This window comes from Phaethon aethereus (genome assembly GCF_964289735.1).
Source record: "Phaethon aethereus genome assembly, chromosome: 8".
NCBI classification, from domain to species: Eukaryota; Metazoa; Chordata; class Aves; order Phaethontiformes; family Phaethontidae; genus Phaethon; species Phaethon aethereus.
Genome location: NC_138584.1, coordinates 19,121,483 through 19,140,913, shown reverse-complemented (window position 1 = coordinate 19,140,913; position 19,431 = coordinate 19,121,483). Strand labels below are relative to the sequence as shown.

Sequence of the window (19,431 nt, the reverse complement as noted above, 5' to 3'; positions counted from 1 at the left end):
AGATAAAAAGGGACTCAAATAATCTCTGCTAAGGCCACAAGCACCTTGTGTTATGAAGAGCACAAAGGCAACATGGACAGGAAACACAAAAGAGGTAGTGTGCCATCTGTTAAGATGTATGTGTCCACAAAGGACTATAATAAAACAATGTTTAAGAAAAGAAGACGTATTGTACTGTGGCATAATTCACTTCTCATATAGAAGCTATTGCACATTTAGGAGCATTAGCCAGTATTGCTCCTTAGTATTGTATATATCCAGCTTTCCTTGGGGTGTTTTTTTTTGCAGTGCTGCTAAAGAGATTGCTAAGAACACCAGAGGTCCTGAAAAATTCCATGTTCAGATACTCAGTTCCAGGAAATCATGCAAGAAAGCACCATTTTTTTTTTTTTTTTAATACTTCGTGAAAATTGATGTAGTCTTTTCTTTCTTTTCTTTTTCAATGCCATTTCTCCTTAGGTGGAAGTCTTTTTCTTCCTGAGGTTCTTTAACCAATACTGTTCAAAACAATTCTTCAGTTTCCTAGTAATTTTGCCTATAATGGATCATTACTTTTGCATTCAATCTATGCAGCAATTCCATGTTGATGCGCAAAAAACCAGGACAGAAACCTTAAAGGAAGCACACTGAACCACCTTCTATGAAGTGCTGCTGTCCTTGTTTGAGATGAGGAAGTGCGTTAACTTGAACAACTGGAAGCTGATTAGTGTCCTGAGTGTGAAAAAAGAACTCTGTCTTATGCCAGCTGCCATCTTCAATCTGCAACACACAAAGGAAAGTAGTAGATTCATATCAAAGATGAGCTTCAAAACACAAATGCAACTTGTGCTTAGACTGTGAAAGCACAAGTGTATAGAAACATTTCTTCTCCCAGCAGTTCCTAAGGAAACTGTGTAATTTAACAAATACCATGCAATACCACGGGCACTCCTGGCAAAACTCTAACTGCAAAAAAGCCCAGCCTGGAATCCAGCTGGAGCAGATGCAAGCAGCGCAACACTGCTCAGAGCAGAGTGCCTGTCACTTTGCAAGCAGCCTGAGCTCATATAGACTCTTAGATCTCTTGCTAAATTCACCTCCAAATCCAAACAGTAGGTCTCAGGTTATGAACGCTACAGGCACTTGAATGACTTTTTAGGCCCTTGAAGAATAATCATGGGGAATGAGATCTGCATTTGTTGCCATTAACTTTGTATTGATTATTCTAATCCTTTAAAAATCTCAGTAAAAGATTGATACATCATAAAAATTATAAAATAACATTATAACATTGCCTGAGGCTGGGAATGTCTTGATGTTTGCAATCACTCCATTCTTAGAGATCATCAAGTACAGTGGATACCACCAAAAAGTAGAATCCCTGCAGAGGGAAATGTGTGAGGTTCTGCAACAGATCTGTACAATACATAGTTTCCCACAGAAAGAGTGACAGAGCTCATAGAATATCACAGAAAAATGCCACTTCTTAATAGCCGTCACTGTATGCCTTAATTTTTCTCAGGGATAAAAACAGTCCCAAACAGACTGGGAGGTGGGGAGGAGGCGCTTCAATGGCCATACCTTAGCTGCATGACACAGGCTAGAGCAGCTCGTTAGCGTGTGCTAATAAAGGTTGGAAGCATAACAGCTTCAAAGTGCTTCAATAAAACCACTTTTTGTCTTGAGATTAAAGTCTCACTTGACACTCCTGTATCGATACGGAACCAGTTTCAAGTCTTCTGTTATTGCAAATGAAAATAGAGCTATAAAATACTGAAAGTGTAAGATGCTTGGCTGCTGTTTCATAGTGTTCCACCAAGACATTTGCCAAATGGCTCACATCTTGGCAAGTGGAGCGATCTAATAAGCATTAGAAAATTAATAAGCTTTTACAGTTTTTCTTAAATACAAATATGATTTAATATTTTAGTTAGCCATGGAGTCCATTTCCAACCATCATTATTTTATTAAATAACCAAACAATTGACTCATAGTCAATTAATTTAAAGATCTTTAGTTGTCTAAAAAAAGTAATTTCCAGCCTGTTTGTCTTGAAATACATGACACTCAATACAAAGAGCAAGTATAGATACCTTATATTACTGCAATCGCTTTTACGTTTGGGTAGATGTTGAATTCAATATCAAAAAGTTGGCATACAGAGACATACGCAGAACAATGTAAGAACTAAGTTTCAAGGGATGTGAATCTAAGTTATTTATCTGCAGAAAGTTAATAATGTCTAAACAGTAACTCCATTATGGTTTTAATAATGCTAGTGCTAAAAATTATTTACCATGCATTCATCCACAAGCACCTTCGGTTCAAGTAGCGTATTTGCTTTAAATATTTGACCATTCCATCCTTTGAAGCTAACAGATGTTTTCTGGCCACCTGCTTTATTTAGTCCCCACATTGGTGTGTTCAGACAATGAACTGTGATGCTATGGGTTGCTTCTGAGCTCAGTAAATGAAGGAAGTTCATCTGCACTTTTCCAACGCCGAACTCCAGCTAAGTTCCAAGAGAAATGCATCGTTAGACTTACAGCTGGACTATGCTGAATGACCACAGCAACGCAAAGTGACACCCACATACACATGTGGTATTCTCGCATGGGAGCATGTATGCATGTTTATACATTGGGATCAACGCCAAAGAACATGATTTGTATTTTTCAGAAGAGCTGTGAGGCTCTACTATAGTGATTACTATAAACAGAAGATTTCATAGGAAATTTTCAAAGCCTAAATATAAACATTTGTTAATGCTTACATGATTGTTGAAATACAGCTGGGCAGAAAACACTTTTTAAATAAAGAAACTGAAACAAATGATTTTGTGATTCAAAGAAAGATATTATCAGCAGCAGCGTTTTAATTGCAGCTACATCATTCTGCTGTTTAGTATTGTTACACCACAGATTCTGGCAATACCTACATCCCATTAAAAATCCAAACATTTGTAAGTGTACTTTGATTTTAGACAAAAAATATAGTTACTCATTACTCAATAAGAATTTCTCCAATACTAGATTATATTCAGGGATCCTCCAAATGCAGTAATGCATATGGGAACTTTATGGTATTTCTGATGCTTTTCAATGACTAGAGTGTATATGCAAAACTCCACAAATAGAAAATTTCTATTCCCAAGGGTTTAAGGACTACATGTAAAGAGGAGCATGGACTAATGACATAAAGGAAACCAGTCTCTGCTGAATGGCATTTAAAAGTAGCTAAGTGTTGAAAAGCAGTCATAATTTTCTTCCTTCCCACTGCAATGACCTCAGCATCTCTACACTTAGCTGCCCTGAGTGATGAGTTACTAACGTAGCTTAGATGCATTTCAGGCTTATTTTTATGCCTTGTATAGAAAAGTATAAGGCAAAACAAAATAGTTCTATCAGCATGGAAGGTGAGTGAATGAACAAAGTGAGAGTTACACTAACATATACTGTCTCCAGAAAAATCTGTAACTTCTGTAACAGAATATATACCATGTGCTTCCACAACGATGCACATTAGAAGACCCCTGAAATCTAACATCTTTTCACGAGTTAAGTAAATAAGCATTCATTTGTTCAGAGTTTCAGCGCAGATACAGTCTCTCAGGAAGCAATAGATACCTTTGTCACAGATAGCGGTGTTAAACATGTCTGACCACCTGCAGTGAAGTTGCAGAAAACTTCAATGGCATCAGAAGGACATCCAATATTTGGGTCAATCCAGTATTTTCCTATTTGTATACAATCCCAGATGAAAAATAAAGCCAAAATATAATTGTTACTAAAAAATTTGCTAAAATATTCATACTTTTTGGCAAGTATTAGATATATTATCACCATAGTTTCACTAGGAAATGAAAGAAAAGGAACATGAAAGTCTTTTCAGTATTATAATTCTATTAATAACAAATACTGAGCAAAATTATGATAACCATTCACCATTCAATTCTGATTACATACACAATTATTATTGAATACTGTCCATAGTTTCAAAAATGTTTTCTCTTTCTACAGCTAAATAGTGAGAACAAACAGTATTTCCAGTCTGCTCTTTCTGTATTAAAGCTTAACTCTTTTTCTTTGGGCTTGGCTTTATACAGGAATGTATAAACATATATATATTCAGGAATGTAAAATATCAATCTAAATTCTCTTGCTCTCACAGCATCTTGAAGATCTCTTCTTTCCCTGCTATCTTTCTCCCATCAGACACTGGTACATGACATATCCTAATGATGGTGATAAGGAGTATCATAGAAATAAGACACATGCAAATGATATCAGGATTGAGTTTACCTTAATTTATGCTTCAATATGGGTAAGCCTGTGCTCTACAATTTATATCCATATGTGTAATCCTCTGAAGTGGAGGTCTGTGTCAGTGACCTCCATGGCCCTAAAGGGCTATGATTTATTTAGGAGAGCACAGTTCTAATATGGGTTAGGCTCATCTTTACTGGAGTCTTAAAAAATAGATCTCTCCTTATATATGCAATAGAACAGTGATTTCCCTGTAATCTCTAACTTTATTTCCCGTTCTCTCCTTGGCTTGTTCATGCAATACTTGATAATAGGGATATTTACAGGTATTTATTATGTTATTAGACACTCAGAAACTGAATTATGTCACAGTGTTGACATTACAGGCTTAAATAATTTATTTTGATTTGAAATATTGATTCAGGATCTCCTGGGATACAACAACTGTTGGTATATCTGACAGTGGTAGTGTATTGCATACAATTTTCTCACTAGGAATCTAGAATCTGATCCACACAAAATTCACTGCAGATTAGCTATAAATACTTGTGAAAGTTTTAATCACAAACTTCCAAAATTGGATTCAGTTTCAAATTTTCTGGACACTTTTGTTTACTTAATTATATAATCTGTCTCTAATATCTATATAATACTAAAGAGCGACGTACTTTCATCTTTTAAATTCAGAAATTGTATCTTAAATAAAGATAGCTGTGACAGGCCATACCGCAACAGAATACAAATACAAGATTTACACATTAGAATTTTGATGTAGAAAGTAACATTTGGAAGCAACACATTTCAAAGCCTATCTGTGTTCAAGCTTTAATGAAAGTGGACACTTACCATCTGCCACTTTACGTTCACAGTTAAGCAAATCCCTGCAGATGCGTGCTGGGTTATCCCGTGTGCCAAGGGGGTTCTTGATGCTGTGCAGTAAATTGCTAAGGTAGTGCAGCGTTTTGAATATCTCTGTACTGTGATCTAGTAAAGTTACTTCAGTATTCTGGTATTTCTGCCAGGGGCCATTAGCAAATGTGTTACCGCAAAGAAGTATCACAACAACAGTATATGCAGTAGAAGTCAAATGGCCATTGAATAGCCAGACAGCAGCAAAGTATTTATAATGCATGCAATCAGCCATATAAAACAGGGTAAGAATAACATATTCCAACAAATAAATTAGTACATTTTATTAAAATTATCAGAGCAGTGAAGTTACAGGCAGGTTAAGATCATGCAAATACATCATTATGGCATATTGACATAAAAATGTGGATGCAGGGAAAAAAAAGAAAAAGGAAAAAATTAGTGCATTTTTAAAGAATACTTAGCAGTTTCAGATTTTGAACAGTGAAATCTACTCTTAGACTTAACCTAGAAAATATATGCAAATGTATTTGACTTCACCCATTTAAGGAATTTTCTTGCAATCAATGGGACCACACACTTGCACATATGTCAGTATTCTTTGGATCAAGGCCTAAATGCCACCATCATTATCTGTGGCTGAACAGATACAGTCCGCTATGTGTGATAGTCAGTAAGTTTCCATTAGTGTCAATCATGACAAAAAGGTAGAAATGCTGCTGTTCTTAATTTCAATTGCATCCTATAAATATTAGCATGTTTAATTATATTCTACAGTAATGACTTGCTATCCATGATTCATTTTAAATTAAGTCTTTATAAAGAAGCCCTGTTCTGTCCTCAAAAATAGAATTATAATTACATACCCTGTATCACAATGTAAATACATTGAAATATACTACCTCCATCTGCAGTGCAGCATTTGATTCAATCAAAGCTTGAACAGCAGCATTGATGTCCACTTGTTTCTGAAAAAGAGATATTTCAGAATATAAGGTGATGAACAGGAATATTTTAAAATGTAGTTGGTAAATTCTTTGAGCACTGTAGCAACATACATGATAGTTCCATTAATTTTGTCATTTTAGAAAATAATTCATTGTAAACACTTAATTTTAAAATAGGATCCTCCCTTCCATTTCCAAAGAATGCAAGCATACATACAGAAAAAGCATATTTGATTTTTATTAGCACCCCCATACCCAATTTAATTATCATACTCCTGGAACCTGGGAAAAAGATACTATGATATTTGTTGCAGACTAACACCCCAACTTATTCCTTGCAGCCATTTAATTTAGATACTTAACAAAACCAATCTAGGTAAGTGTGAAAAGTTGTTATTCCTTTACAGAGAAGCACACAAAGAATATCTCAATCAGCCATCAGCAGCTGACAGATCAAAGTAGTCTTCATGATGAACAAATACCAAGACTGACAAACTGGCCTCTGAAGGAGGAAGCCTGTTTCTTGCCTATCTTCACTCTCTGCACTCTGTGTGACCTCTATACCAGACCCAGACAACAGGTTTATTTATTTTTAAGGACTTAAGTCACCCACACAAACATCTAGTTCTTGCAATTTGTTCTCAGATTACAGATATCGTTACAGCTTTAGGACACTTCAGATATTGAGTCTGCCCCCACACTGAGTATGCCTCAGTCTGCACAATCCCTTAACAAACTAAATCTGTGTATATATATAGGGAGAACGCCTGGGCCAGAAATAGCACAAAATCTTCTGTTGCTATGTTTCAGAGTGTTCAGATGTAGAACAGGAGGAAAACTCTAATTTAGAGTCTGATGGAGTTAATCCATGTCAAAGGTATGAGCATGTCCGTGAGTATTGCCTGTTGAAGGCTCAACAGCATGGCAGAATAGAACTGATAGTGTAAGACGGAAGGTTCAAAAAATGTATTACGGTAGTGATGGAAGTTGTAGAAAAATGTATTTGCTTTTCATGTGCGGTGATGGAACAATCAATGCATTTGAAGAGGATCCTGCTGTTTTCACTTTCAAAAAAGGACTGTATTGTAGGTTAGGGTCATTACAGAACTTACTCTTAGTCCTGGTGGTCCAGGTGGTCCCTGGAAAATGGGAGAAACCAGGTATTAGGTGCTTCACAGGTTTATATAATGCAATGACAATGGAAAAATACAGGCATTTTTTTTTAATGCACTTACAGGTGGTCCTGGCTGTCCCTGAGGTCCCTGAGGTCCCTTGAAGAAATGGAGATAAAATGCAACAGTTACAGATGAACGTCTCTGCCTTTACGTTTATGTATTTTTTAAAACACAGTATGTCACAATGCTTACAGTGAAGAAGATGTGATACCAGTTTTGGTAAAGCTGTAGATTATTAATTACTATTGTTAAAGTACCATACTCTGTTAATGTGTGAATATTCATCTTAGAATTGCTGTATTGTCAAGTTACTTGTTTATCCAATTACTTTTGATATTAAAGGAACATTACAAGTCATACAAAGTATTAATATATAACGTGCCATACATTGTGCCAGCATTATATGCATGTTGCCAATGCAAGTACTGCAAGGGATGAATGATCGTGAAAGCATTGTAAATAATGTTATAGGTAGCTGCAAAAACCTAACTGATCTGCTTTACTCTGTGAGTATCTATTAGACATTTGTTAGCTACATTTATTAGCAGTGTCAATTTTCAGCCAGAACAGTGGCATCGCAGACTTCCTTTATGTTCAAGAAGTTATGCCCTTATTTCCTCATCATAAGTGGCATCATTTTAGTGTGTAGGACGATACAGTGGGGAGGAGAGGAGAAGGAACAGATGCTTTTCCCTATCTTGTAGTGCCTACAGTGCATGTAGCCTTAAATCTAAGTTTTAGGCTTGCCTTAGGGTTGGACATGGACCCTCCCCAAACCAGTAACTCCATCTGAATTATCCTTTCTTTGAGCCACTATTCACATTAAGATGGAATGATTATGAAGATTTATTAATATACAGTGATACTGTATATTAATATACAGTGTTTCTGTTAGATTCTCCTCTTCGATCTCTATATACTCAAAGCCTCTAGGAGCTGCTAGAACATAGCAAGAACAATGACAAGGAAAAGAATAGGTGGCAGTGCCTTAATATGAGCAAAAGAGAAGGAATGAAAGGCATAGGCCAGACTTGCACCATGTATTAGTAAAACCTTTTAACATAACTGAGTTAATTTAAGCAAAACACTCTTTAGCCAGTGCTGCTTGTACCAATTATTTGAGCACAGTAAGCTGTTCCAGCAAAAGCCCTCTCGCACCAGTATGGTCACGCTAGTATTAAGCCTCTGCCAAGAGAGAATTAATCTTATCTGACATGGTCATGCTGACAAATATTGTGAAACTGATCTAGTCAAAGAGGTCTTAAGTTGTAAATCACTTAATACAGTAATAAGTAGTATTCCTGCTGTGAGATTTCACAGCAAAATCTATGTGAGTGTCACTGCATGCTACAAATACTGAACTTGGGCTGTGCTTCAGGCTGCCACCAGCAAGGGCAGCTGGAAATGGTTCAAGAAAGGCCAGATTCAATTTTACATTCATTCATGTATATTTAAAAAAAGGATCTCAAAGCAGACAGGATTTAGTACTTAAGTCACCGAGGCTCCAAATTTATCAGTTTTTAGGAGAAAAGCAGCTGCATTTCTCACTACTGTTAGACATATTCGTAAGGCAGAGCACACGGTAGCTACTGGGGAATGCATGTGTCAGGGGTTACAATGACCTCCAGAGCTGCACAAGTGTGCCTGCCCATCCCCTGCCCTGGCCACGCCAGAGGGGCTCAAGTGCTGGATTCGGAGGGGTGTGAAAAGTGGGGGCTGTCATGTAACTCCTAGCACCCGATCTATACCAACAAGGATATGTTGAGGGACTGCAAATAATTTTTGAGACCGAGACTCATGTTTTACACATGTTCTCTGGAGAATAGGAGAGAATCAAAACTGAAGCGATTTCTGGGTGTTTAGCGAGATGGTCTTCTGATGTTTAACTAAGACGACTTTAATGGCATAAGCTCAAGGGACTGCAAACATTGTCAACTTTTCAACTGGTACATCCTGACCTATTTATTTGTGTTTCATCCACTTGTACTTATACTCTAAGCCATCTTTAGGTAAATATTTACTGATATTTTGTAAAGAATTTCATCATTGATGTTTGAAAATGGAAATCAAAGAGTAAGTCATTTTAGCATATACAGTAGTATAGAAAACCCTGGGGGTTCTGTGGCAAGTACCCAGTTTCCCTTTCCTCTTCTGAGTTTGATTATTGCCCAGCTTGAAATTTGCTTTGAAATCCTATTACTATTAAATAGGCATTGAATATTATTGTTGCTATTCATTATTACAAAACCAATGAGAGATGAGTTTGCAGAGATGACATTCACTATTTTGCAGCAGTCAGCTGTTGCAAATCCACTGGGTTTCACAGTTACACTGTTGTATGCCAGCTGAGAGGGCTGACCACATTTAATTAATCAGATCAGCAACTGAGTTGCTGTTAGACTGCTGTAGGGTACCTTCAATTCCATGTGAATATATTACTGAACTGTATGATCATGCTTGGTGAAGTACGTTTAATATAAAATGAAAGAGAAAGTGTGAAAATGAAACTTAAGAAATGAATTTGACAGTGTAAGGACATGCTTGTTTATCTTGGGTCAGGACTTGATTATGCAAATACCAAGTCAAGGCAAGGCACAAAGTCTTCAACAGTTTGTCCCTAAGTAACCACTGCTCTCTGATGAATAGATGTCCTTGTTCTGGGTGCTGAGATTTAGACATTCCAGTGGACTTTTTAGATGAGTGAATGCTTCAGTTAATATTCTATGTTTCTGGCATGTGTCACAATTTTAAGACTCAAAAAGTCTTGGGACGAGAACAGTTCAAATCTATAGTGGTTTCTGAGATAGAACCAAATATTTAAAAAATCAAAAACTGCACTGTTCCAATGAATTTAAGGTATTTTGCAAAAGAGGAATGGGATTTGTCTTGATTCACTGTCTCCTTGCCAATAAAACCCGTATGAAAAAAAGGTAAATATTTAAATGCTATTTGTTAACTATAGTAAACTACTTTTGGGGATATTACATTTCTTAAATTCATTAAAACTTCACAGGGCTATATCAATTCACTTTACAAGCCTTTAAAATATAACAAGACTGCACAGAGTGTGTTGAAAATCCTGTAGAAGTGTTATAAATGTTCTTTCTTTCCTTCTGTTGTCGAGCAGCAAAATAAGGTTAAATTACACTTTTTGTGGATTAAGTTAATTGCTAAATGTTTTACTGGAATGTACAGGATTACCTTTACAAATCTACTTAATTTACCCTTTGATCACATTAGAATTTAACTGAAAAAAGTGTAATTCCAGTTCATAATAACAAAAGCAGAGAATAAAACAATTAGTTTTAGTGTGCTCTTTAATTCTTTAATCACCCAATTTGATTGCTAGTACAGAAGTTCAAAGGCCAAAACTCCGATCTTTTTCCAGTACCGTAAGGCCTTGATTTTCCATGCAGTGATACATATCCTTAACTTTGAAAAGATGAGCTATCCCAAGGACTTCTATATTTTCCATGACTTTTGAAATTTTCCAAGAAGCAGGAAGTATTTTTAACAAAAATGACTGTTAAGCTTTCTCTGACCACTTTTTTCATTTTGATGTTATGTCACCATATTCTCAGAATGGGTGAAGCCTAATAACATCCTGCAATATAATAGTCTGATACACATTACAGTGTAATAGCTGCCATTAATGATTGTAAATCTAAGATAAAAGATAGTAATAGTAAACTACAGATGATGCCATAGCATATTTTTTTTTCACCTTGAGGATAGTCATGCACTGGAACACATTGCCCAAAGTGATCACCCAGTCTCCATCCCTGGAAGTTTTCAAGACCTGGCTGAATAAAGCCCTGAACAACACGGTCTCATCTCAGAGCTCTCCCTTTTTTAAACAGGAGGTTGGTCTAGGAATGATCAACCCAGGGGGGGGAAGAAAAAGAAAACACACTTTCCGAAATGTCAGAATTCTGAAACAATATTCCAAAATGTATTCCATGTTTTTCTAAATGTTTCAATCACAGTGATATGAGTATTTTGAACTGAAAAATAATTTAGATTAAAATTTTTCAACAAACTTGTTTCTGACTCTATCAATTTTTCTCCAGAAATAGCTTGCAGGACCTGAACTTTGGTTCACCACTGACTTTTTATGTTCCCTGTTTTTCAGGGGATAAAATGATATTTCTTTCCAGGAACGAACACTGTATTCCTGACAGACTAAAAACTGTAACTAAAACTTGGGCTGATACAAAAAAGTTAAAACTTTTGTGATTCCAGGAAGAATGCCAATATCAATTTTAAAGGTATAAATTCAAGCTGGGAATATGCAGTTGGATGAAAATAATTTTTTTCTCCTTTGTATCTGAAAATAGTTGGAAATAAATCCTTTTCTTGGCTACATAATATAAACTAATGCCATTGGGTATGATTTAAAATTAAACATTCTTCTTCTGAAGACAGTCTTAGGAGATTAATTAATCTTGATGAATTCAATAACTTGTTTAGGAAACAGCTTCTTAAACACCAGCACTAATAATGGAAACAGCTGTTTCTTGTTCACCGTTTTGGATGGTTGTTATTTTTTAAGTGTCAGCATTTTTATCTCTATACTGTCATAGCAATTCTTATGAACAAACAGGAGAAAAAGACAGTTAAGATGGTTAATAGCAGCACAAAGTAAGAACCTAGTTTTCCTCTTACTCTGAGATAGGAATGGCCTCAAGAAGATTAGAATCAAAGAGGAAAGTTCCCCAACACATGTAAGCAAGCTTACTTCCAAGCCTTAATTCTTTAAGCAATTTTTAATATTTCTGATTTATTTTTAAAAACTCTTATAAGGCAGTTAGGTTGGAATTGCACACAGGTGGTTGCTAAAATCAAAATACAAGAAGACATAAGAAACTAAATAATTTTAAGTGAGATGGGATGAAAGGCAGGGTAAGAGCAACAGGAACAAGATCACACTGGCCAGTTACTGGAAAAGGAACTAATTATAAACCTGTCATATAAAGTAATATGATAAATTGACACTGGCTTTTCACATAGACGTACTAATTGGAGGCTTTACTAGCTCTAGCACTTTTTAAAAAATAAAATCCATAATTTATTAATGTACAAAAACTAACGTAATATTCTTACTGAAAAGTGAGAGAGAGCAACTTCATAACCTATCAATGCTGCCTACTGCTACTACAGCTGGTGGACACCCATCCTCAGCTCTAGGCTTCTCCTGAACTTCTCCCTCTCTAGACAAGATGATACAGATATGTATGTTTATGCATGCTGTGCTGTGAGGTACTGGAGCATTGACAACAAATACAACAAAGGATTTTTCTTTTAGATCTGAACTGGGACAGGTTTGAAGTATGTGACTGCTGTATGATCAGGGGCCATACTGCCCAACGGCACACACTCACTGTGCATATCTACATAAGTCAACTTGACCAGGAAAAGGTCAGACTTTTGACTCATGCTACCAGATTTCTTGGCCAGCACTCTCCAGGAGCACAACACGACTGTCTGGCATTCAGAGCATGCAAGAGTACATTCAGACTAACAGAGAAATACGTTTTACACAGCCAAAAAAAATGAAAGCATGAAAGTTATTTCATCTTACCATTTCACCCCTTGTGCCCTTTTCACCTCTCGGTCCCTGTAAGAAAGAGAAGCTGTTAATCCAGTATGCTTTCTAGCTGCCTAGGCCTGAAATAAGCCAATTAATAACCACGAGAGTTATACTGCTCACACGAAAAGTCCAGCCTCATCTGTGGAAGTATTTACAACTCTGGCGCTTTAATTTTTCTGTACTGTTAGAAAAATTAATTACTTGAAAACATCTTGTAATTCCTATATGTAGAAAACTGATGGTTTCCTTCAGATTGTAAATACGTTTTTTCTCAGTAATTTTAACTGCCAGCATTCTCACTGTCAATCAGCTGTACTCTCTACAATTTGATCCACAGCAACAGATCAGCACTTCACCATCTTAAGAGTTCAGAACAAAACCTGGTACTCTCCGTCACTGAAGAAATCCATCAGTTAAACATCTGCTTTTATTACCCCATTAGTTCTCCTCTCACAGTCAGATTAGACTGTTCTTCTCTCTCCGTGGCATTTGTAGCTAGCTTAAACTGTCTTTCCAAAGACAGTAACAATCTTACAATTCTTCTCTAGAAGAATTTTGCATCTTGATGGCAGCATTTCATAACACATAGAAGTAATCTTCAGCTGTAATGCTTTCTTAATGATAATGGCAAACTATTACATTCAATATGAAGTCTATTAAAAACCTTCATAAAATATAGGCAACTGTAGAATTATCCTCCTGAGTGGGATTGAAAAGAGTGCAGCAAGACTTCAAGTGCTGTCTTTTTCCAAACAGGTGGAAAGAACAGTCTAATTATAGAAGGAACATTTCCTTTCTCCTTTTTCCCTTGTAAAAAATTGTATTTATTACTTTTATTGTATATTACTATTATTTTAATGATTATTATTTCAATTTTTAGACATTCTCATTCACTCCAAGTCTTGTTGATCAGACAGAGGAACTTGGGTTGTACAAAAAGAGCTTCTAGAACTACCTTACATGGCTGGGTAGTCTGCAGATAGGAGCCAGAGGGTGCCCTTGCAGAACACTCCTCTATCTCTGGCACAGGGAGTGCAACAAGGGATGGAAACAGGGATGAGAGCAGAGCTCTCCCACTACAGGGAACCTGGGGAACATTGGAGGTTGTCAGAAAGGCCAAGAAGATGTTTGAGTTGTAACAGGGACCTCACCAGCACCTGGAACACCCCAACAAAGCCTTGCGGGCACTCCCAGCATGTCTAGAGGGGAACTCTGGACAGTTTAGCCCAATCAACACATCAAAAATAAACTCCATTGAAACCAAGTGTGGATACTTGCTAGATATGTCTCAGGAGAAAGAATATCCAGGTGGTAGTTACTATGTGCTGTTTCATACCTTGACTCGCCTGCCACCCCTGGCATGTGGACATGCTCTCTGTATACTGTACTTAGACAGAAGGCCATTGCAATGACTCTTTTGTCATTGTTTTTTTTCATTTTTTCCCTTGTTTGTATCACAGATGCTGGAGTTGGGTATGTTAGTTCACCAGCATGGTATAATATGAAGACTACCTAGCTGCTAGCTGCTATTTGTAAATGGAAAAATGAGAAGGTTGCTAGTTGCAAAACAGATTATTAAAAAATAGGGTAGGTGAAATAACCAAATTATGCAAAAGAGAAGGGAAACTTACAGGCCTGCCAGTTGGGCCTGTTATGCCTTCTTGACCAACAGGGCCAATATATCCCTGTAAATAAGCAAAGAATGTATTAGTCCACTATGTTTTTAAAATGAAGAAACTCCTCATGACGTGTCCTGGTTTAAAGTTGCTCAGCAAACAGTCCTGGAAAATATCCAAAAAATCATGGTGATATTCCCTTTCTGAATACTGAGTGCATATTGCTGCAAAATCAGCAAGGTAATTATTGTAATAATTAGTAATAGTTATGCTTGGAAAGCCTATACACATTCTTCTATGTGAAAGTTGATGCACTAAAACCAGTGGAAACTTAAGTACTTTGATCACCAAAGACCACATATTTATTGAGCTACAATCAACTATATCTTGATCTGTATTACTGCCCACAAGTACTCTTGTAAGGCTGCCAGTAAGTACTGCTAAAATGTTACTTTCCTGTCCCATTTCACTTAGAGCAAACTGCTAATTTCCAGTGTTTATCTTGTATAGGAATGTTTAGAAGAAGAAAGCTGCTATTAGAACAGGCCCCTAAAACTGCTGCTCTGCATCTGGTTAACTGAATTAATTCAGTTCTGTGATGGTAATGGCAGCAGTAAGAGAAGAACATTGTGTAATAAGGCCTTCCATGCTGCAACCTTTACCCCTTTTTCACTTGAGGCTGTAAGCTGGATGCACACTCCCCAATATTACAACATACTAAAGATGCTTCCACATTTTTGGTGAGTAGCAAAGTAGAATGTCATGAAGAAGGTGTCATGAAGAATGAACTAATGCAAGTTAGTAACCTAATAGATAAAAAGAAAATACGTATTAAAAAAGACTACCTATTAATCAATAATGCCTGCGCACCACTCTGTCTTACTGAAGGCAAAGTTTAACCCTTTTTTGTTTTGCTGTAGGACAGAATTATACAACCAGCATTGTTGTCAGTAAGAAGAAAGAGAATGTTCAACCCCAACAAAGATATGGCAGCAATAAGGATGCTTGTGTAGATAAAATTACACTAGGAGAGCCACAGTTTGTCAGCAGAGTTTCATTTTTTCCTTCAAGATTGAGAGCCTATCTGTGCTGCAAAGAGCTTCTAGTGGAGCCATAGTCTCAGAGAGAAAGGTTTGGATAGAGGGTTCTTGCCTTCTTAATAAGAAAAAAGATGATTCCCTAAATTAAAAACATGTGCCACTTGCAAGCCATTCTGACAATCTCTTTCACGGAATGGAACACTTACAACTTGGCCTGTTGGACCTTTCGGGCCCAGAATTCCAACTAAGCCAATGTCCCCTGCAGGGCCCTGAAAATGCAAAGGAACAGTTTAGTCAAACATGAACATTAGCTATCCACTTGTTTCAATCTCTTGTAATCAGTGGAAATAAGATAATTTCTAAGAACAGTAACAGTGAAAATACCAAGCGCACTGACCTAGAACATTCGTCTTTGGACATAGAGTACATATTTCTGCCTACAATGTTCCAACGGTTCAGATAGATTTTGAACAAATTATTGTTAAAGCTGATTAATTCTGTGCTTTCCTAATGTTCTCACTCTGTAAATGGCTTAAGATCTAACAGAAAAGAATGAGCACATACTTTTGGACCTGGAAATCCTTGAAACCCCATCAAACCTTGATCTCCATCTTCTCCCTGTAACAAGAGCAGGCAACCTTATTATTTCACATTGTTAACTCTTAGGCTACTTGTTTTGCATCAACAGTTGTGATTACATACAGTCTGTCCTTTCAGTCCAGCGTCTCCTGCTCGTCCTTGGTCACCTTGTGATCCTGGAAGGCCTCTTTTGCCTCGCTTTCCTGGAGGACCCAGAAGCCCTTTCTCACCCTATCAATAGGAACATAATATATCCTTTATTACAATTATGACAGTTATAAATGTAAAGATTGGTTTCCTGGCAGAAGTGTGGAACATGCTTTCTCTCTAGGATAAACCCACTCTATTAATTTTATTTCCATCAGGAATGCTTTCAATAATTATACTTTCACTAAAATGCAAATGTGACTTGACCCTTCTTTGACTTGTAAACGTACAAAAAACACACATATTGGGTCATTTCCAGTATGGTATCTCCCAATGCAAGAACTAAAATGCAAAAAATGAAATACAGAAGAGGAAGGTTAGAAGTAAATTTAAAAACTAATCCTCTGAGCAAGTCATAGTATAGTTGTGGAACTCCTTCCTGTTATACTAAACGTTTACATCGATTCAAATGGAAACTAGTCAAGTTCATGCAAAAGAAATCCTCTGAGGACTATCAAATACATAGAACCCATGTCTGTCTAGCTCAGGAGGTTACTGAGCTGTGATTAAGGCTGGGAATATCACAGAATCAATAAGGTTGGAAAAGACCTTTAAGATCATCAAAAGTCCAACCACCAACTCAACGATCAACCCAACCCAAACCAATCTAACACCACCAAGCCCACTAAACCATGTCCCGAAGCGCCACATCTACATGTTTTCTGAACACTTCCAGTGATGGTGACTCCACCACGTCCCTGGGCAGCCTGTTCCAATGCTTGACCACTCTCTCAGTAAAGAAATTTTTCCTCATATCTAGTCTAAGATATACCCCTTTTATGCTTGCTTTGTGCTTATGTTCTTTTCTAAGTGTTAACCTTTCTGCTCAAAGACAGACAGACTTTTGGCCTGACTCAGTATGTCCCCTCTTAACGTTTATTTTGCACAATGTGGTAACTGCTTTCCCTCATCTCACATATTCCCTGTCTTTTTCAGATTGCAAGCATTTCTGAGCAGGAACTACCTCCTACAGCTCATTGTCTAGACAAAGGAGTAAAATCCAGACTGGGAGCACTAGCAATAAACACTGCAAATAGTGAATACAGTTTATACTAAAATATTTCCATGAAAAGATAACAAAGACACCGTTTCCCTCCCCCAGTTTTCAAGTAACTTAAGGCTTTAAAAACTGCTTACCAATAAAATCTCAAGAGCATTGCAAATCATGATTTTACATGAAAAATCATATTCTAAACGGAGAAAATTATCTGTAATGTTTCCATTCTTTGCTGAATGAAATGAGTCTAACTAATATTATCAGTAGCAGCTGAGGATATGCTGATGTCAGGTACCTGGAACTGCCTGGAAAATGAAGCACTCACAGATTTCTTTCTTTTTGAACATGAACGGTTTAAGTCCTATGATAAATGAACATCCCACACATGTTTGTTAGGCTCCAACCTTGGGACTCAGGCTTGAAATTACAGTATTGTTCTGCTAATAGATTGCTTAGATGTTCAGATGTTCAAATCATCCAGACTGTTCTAGTAGTTACAGAAGTTTAAAAAGAAAAGTCAGGAATCATTTGGCCTTAAAGCTTTGGATGAATAAATACAAAGCATTCTGAATGACTTCTGGATTTGAGAATAGCATCTAGATGGATGGGAACTCTGTTTCCAAATTACAGTTTATAGAAACGAGGTCAACACAACTCACAGTCTTATCCTTCAAGTAAGTTTTGATGTCAATTACTCATATGAGTAACAGTAGCATGGTGGTTCTACAATCACTAGATGCAGTATTAAGACTACACAATATCAGTAACACTGTACTTAAACAACAAGATTCCACATATGTACCTTTAGTCCGGGTGCTCCCATGGGCCCTGGCATGCCTGGCAATCCCTTGGGACCTCGAGCTCCAGGATAACCTGCCAGACCTGGTAAGCCTGAGTTTCCTTTATTACCCTTAAATTGAAAACAACTGATTACAAGCAGAACAGCCAAACATGTTTTTTCATTGTATGTTAGAACAGGCATGTAGCATAAAAATCAAAGCCACTTATGCTTTCTGTATATATGGACAGACAATGATCAGCAGTATCATCTGAATTTCTGCTAATACTCCAAAAGCAAAGCCCCATCATACTTAGCAACAAAGCTACATGTGCTTTAACTGTGCAGTGGATTGAGATTTCTGAGGAGTCTAGTTATTACAGTTTAACAAGTCACTGACTGTCAGCAAAGCAAATGCTAACCATGCCATAGCCCATTGCAGTTGTTCAGTTCAGTGTTCATCTTAATCCTTGTTCTGTCCTACCTTAAATATATCATGATGTCATTTGTGTGGGATCACCTACCGAGACCTTGAAAGATTTCTGAGAACATTCAAGAGAATGAATTGCCTCTTTGTGTTTATGCAAGGTATGTTCTCTATTAGCACCCTCCTAAATAGGAGTACTTGCCTGGTTGTTTAGTAGGCAATCTTTTGTCCACACTAATTGTGCATTCAAGTATATATGGAAGCACTCATGGCCATACAGTGACTGCTTTTACCTCCCACAGGGAATTGTACAGAATAATTTATGAGAGACCTAAAATTTTTCCCAAACCTGAAAATTTCCATGTTCAGGTTAATAGCGTTTAGCGCTGATCCCTATTTAATATTTTCTAACTCTATTTTGAAATATGCAGGAAGAGAGCACTGATCTCTGTTAATTATAGAAGATGACTCCTTGAGATGGTTCTTGTATGAGCGTTGTGTGATGTCTGAGGATTCTGAGCTTACAATAAGGAGCTCCTTCTGATGAAAACAAGATGCTGGATTCATTCATTACAGATGGGCTGAAAATATAGTTGAGATTCACAGTATTCATTTTTTCAAATAGGAATTCCATATCAAGAAACAAAATGAGACTACCTTCCCAGAGAAATATACAAAATTCAACATGCTTATTTATAAATACCAGACATACTGATATTAGTATGAATGTTTGCACTCCATAGGGATTCATATACAATAACTTTACCACATCAAGAATGATCAGAACATTTGTTATGAAAATGTATGAGGACATCAGACAATCAACAAAAGCAACTATTTTTAATGAAAAAACATGTTACTGAGTACATGGAGTCAAGCCAATTTTGACATGTTAAAAAATACAAAATGGAAATTTGCTACCATCCAAATGAATGTTTCTGTGATAGCATTTAATAGAAAT

At 36.8% G+C, this 19,431-nt stretch overlaps 1 protein-coding gene across 1 annotated transcript in view; it reads right to left on the bottom strand.

The window, feature by feature from the left end:
- Positions 1–421: 421 nt before the first annotated feature.
- COL24A1 (collagen type XXIV alpha 1 chain) overlaps positions 422–19,431 on the bottom strand; it is a gene marked incomplete at its 5' end in the record, with an annotated part of 145,751 nt that continues 126,741 nt past the window's right edge. The window contains 13 exons of the mRNA XM_082003176.1: positions 422–759; positions 2,276–2,491; positions 3,606–3,715; positions 5,091–5,259; positions 6,017–6,082; positions 7,174–7,200; positions 7,297–7,332; positions 12,818–12,853; positions 14,458–14,511; positions 15,689–15,751; positions 16,047–16,100; positions 16,185–16,292; positions 18,068–18,175. Coding sequence (XP_081859302.1) covers positions 613–759; positions 2,276–2,491; positions 3,606–3,715; positions 5,091–5,259; positions 6,017–6,082; positions 7,174–7,200; positions 7,297–7,332; positions 12,818–12,853; positions 14,458–14,511; positions 15,689–15,751; positions 16,047–16,100; positions 16,185–16,292; positions 18,068–18,175 — 1,194 coding nt within the window. The 3' untranslated portion in view covers positions 422–612. The remainder of the gene's footprint in view (positions 760–2,275; positions 2,492–3,605; positions 3,716–5,090; positions 5,260–6,016; positions 6,083–7,173; positions 7,201–7,296; positions 7,333–12,817; positions 12,854–14,457; positions 14,512–15,688; positions 15,752–16,046; positions 16,101–16,184; positions 16,293–18,067; positions 18,176–19,431) is intronic.